Source organism: Manihot esculenta, chromosome 7, assembly GCF_001659605.2.
Source record: "Manihot esculenta cultivar AM560-2 chromosome 7, M.esculenta_v8, whole genome shotgun sequence".
Taxonomy (NCBI): domain Eukaryota; kingdom Viridiplantae; phylum Streptophyta; class Magnoliopsida; order Malpighiales; family Euphorbiaceae; genus Manihot; species Manihot esculenta.
In genome coordinates, this window is record NC_035167.2 from 29256453 (window position 1) to 29259455 (window position 3003).

The 3003-nt window shown below is 33.7% G+C and overlaps 1 protein-coding gene across 1 annotated transcript; it reads left to right on the forward strand.

Moving 5' to 3' along the window:
- Positions 1 to 1013: 1013 nt before the first annotated feature.
- LOC122724074 (glycine-rich cell wall structural protein 2-like) lies at positions 1014 to 2157 on the forward strand. The gene has a single exon (XM_043958570.1). The coding sequence runs from the start codon at positions 1338 to 1340 to the stop codon at positions 1989 to 1991; it is 654 nt and encodes a 217-aa protein (XP_043814505.1). The 5' UTR covers positions 1014 to 1337; the 3' UTR covers positions 1992 to 2157.
- Positions 2158 to 3003: the final 846 nt, after the last annotated feature.

Here is a 3003-nt window from a genome sequence, read left to right on the forward strand (position 1 = left end):
ATACATATATTAATTTTAATATACCCGATGGATATAAACATAACTTTTATTTCAATTAAGAGTGTTGAAACGAGTGAGTGATTCGATATTTTTTTTTAAATGAAATTGAGTGTTTGATTATCATAAATGGAGTAAATACTTGCTGAAAGTATTTTACGTTTTAGTAAGCAGACTCGATACGAACAAAATTTAATCTTAGTCCACTAAATTGGGAATAGGTGTAATTATAAAACATAATTTTTTCCAAAAAAGAAAAATAAAGCTATCCTAAACCTAATTTGTCTGCACATGAAACTCAAACATTATTAATGGAAGAATTAAAAAACAAGATTATCTAAATTTCCTATAAATTCTACATACTTTTTAAACATCCACTTGTATGGATGACAAGGATAATGCCAGATTACATCAGAAGAGACCTCAAAATATAGAATTAATGATATTGAAGGACTTCATTTGTTGTTAATCTGAAAACAAAAACCCTTAAAGAAAAAGCAAATTTATTACTCTTTTATAGGAAAGAATTTATCCCCAAGTTAATACCAAACATGAAAGGGATAGATGCGTGGGATTCATTCAACTTTTCTTTCTGATTCATATGGTTTATGCCAAGAATTATTTGACCTTATTAAAAGAAAAGGATAAATTGAGATAACCTAATTATTAAAGTTTAGCAACTTCAGAGAATGATCATCCATCTCACTTAATGCAAAAGCTACTTAAATCCCAGAATTCACAATTCTAGAAATTATAGAATAAAGAGAATATTATTCAATTATTTAATTATTTTTTTTATATTTTAGTTATTGTTTTGATTTATTGTAATTTCCCAACAGATGCATGTGTTGTTGGTTAATTAATGAGCAAAATTTAAAAATAATGACAAAGAAAGTGGAGCTGGAATGTGAACAGGATGACAAAAGAAAGTGGGCATAAAATGCATAACAAGTCAAAAGTGGAGAGAAATTGGAGTTTTATAAGTTTTAATATGTGAAGGTATTGCATGAAGACACAACAAGTAACTAAGCACTGTCCACCACCATCACAATGCCACGGCCACCTACACCACTTTCATTATCACTAAGATTACCAACCAAATCAAAGGGAAGCTACTAGACTTTTAAGAATCTTTTCAAGAAATCTGCCTTTGCAATCCCTATATATAGGGTTACATCTTCCAGCCATTTTCCACCCATCACAAGCGTTGGCTTCTCTTCTCAAGCATTCATCGGTTTTAACTTTTACATACACAAACACAGACTTTGAGAGAAAAGAGAGAGAGATTTTTGAATCTTTGTTATAATCTATAGCTAGCTTTGTGTTTTGGAAGCTTGGAAATGGCAAGCTCAAGTGTGCTAGGTGCTGCATTCTTGGTCTTGCTCCTTGTTGACCTCTGCTTCGCTATTCGGTCCCCAGAAGCGATTTTTGGTAGAGCAGGTGGAGGTGGAGGAGGAGGAGGAGAAGGTGGTGGAGGTGGAGGTGGTGGGGGTTTAGATGGAGGACATGGGTATGGCTCTGGTTATGGTTCAGGATATGGGTCTGGAGGTGGTGAAGGATATGGCGATGCAGGAGGATACGGTAGAGGAGGAGGTGGAGGCGGAGGTGGTGGTAGTGGTGGTGGTGGTGGTGGTGGGTCTGCAGGTTATGGTAGAGGATATGGTTCAGGCTTTGGGTCTGGCAGTGGCTCAGGCGACGGGTCTGGTTATGGTGGTGGGAAAGGAGGAGGTGGAGGTGGAGGTGGTGGGAGAGGAGGAGGTGGTGGTGGAGGATTAGGCAATGGAAGTGGATCAGGTTACGGGTCTGGATATGGAAGCGGGTCTGGATATGGAAGTGGAGGAGGAAGAGGCGGTGGCAGTGGAGGAGGAGGTGGTGGTGGTGGAGGAGGAGGTGGTGGCGGTGGTGGTGGGAATGGGTCCGGGTATGGTTCAGGATATGGTTCAGGCTACGGAAGTGGGTACGGAGGAGGAGAAGAAGATGGTGGGTATCCATGAGCATGCAAGAGATGTTTGTGTTTAGGTAGCAACTTATTGAGTGTGGGATCTTTTACAGTGGAATAAAATTGGAACAGCTCCATCACACTATCTTATATTCACAATGTTTCTGTCTTGTTTCTATGTATTATATAAACTAACAATAATATAATATTTCCTTTGCCTAGTCTTTTATATATTACTTAAAACAAGTTTTAAATATTTTAAATAAATTATTTATTATATTATCATTAAAAAAAATTGAAAAAAAATAAGTTTTAAATAAATTTCAAATTTTCAATTTAAAAATCAATGGATCTCTCTTTCATGGATGTTACTTGGTGGGTTTCTTTCTTTTTCTTGCTCTTACCTTTAGAACTTAGAATGACAAATGGCAATTCTGTTTTTTCCACTTAGCTTGGATTTGCTGTGTAAGGAAAGGACACATACCTTTGCATGCTTTTTCTGAATTGTGGCAAAATATTTCCATGATTGCCTTTTATCAAAAAAATAGGCAGCAACATGTGAGTTCTTGTCACGTTTTGACTTCTTAGCAATTCATCAAATGACTCACAGCTTTTATGCACTTCAATTTTTTTTTTTTCCGTTAATGCACTTCAATCATTTAAAAAAAATTATTTTTTTTAATAGAAAGTCATTTTTTCTTAAAATACTTTGCTTTTTTATCATAAATTTTTTTATTGATTATATTTTTTAAATGTCTCAAATACTAAAATATCTATGAAATAAAAGGAATTTTAAAATGAAAATTTTTTAAATTAAAAAGCATTGAATTTCTTCATTTTAAATGAGAAAATTATTTTTAAAAAAATTAATTAAATTAAATTTTTACAAAATTTTTTATAAGAGATTGTTCATCTATTAAAATATAAATTACAATTTAATTCTAAAATTATAATATTATTAATGGCTTAGTCTTCAGTGTTTTAAGAATAACTTTCTTTCGATTCTTATTTTAGATTTCATCTAAATAGCTCTGACTGAGGAGTGCAGTATTCATAAAGTAGACCCA

Bases quoted from the DNA above. Each gene is read 5' to 3' on its own strand.
- LOC122724074 (XM_043958570.1), top strand. From the start codon at position 1,338: ATGGCAAGCTCAAGTGTGCTAGGTGCTGCATTCTTGGTCTTGCTCCTT.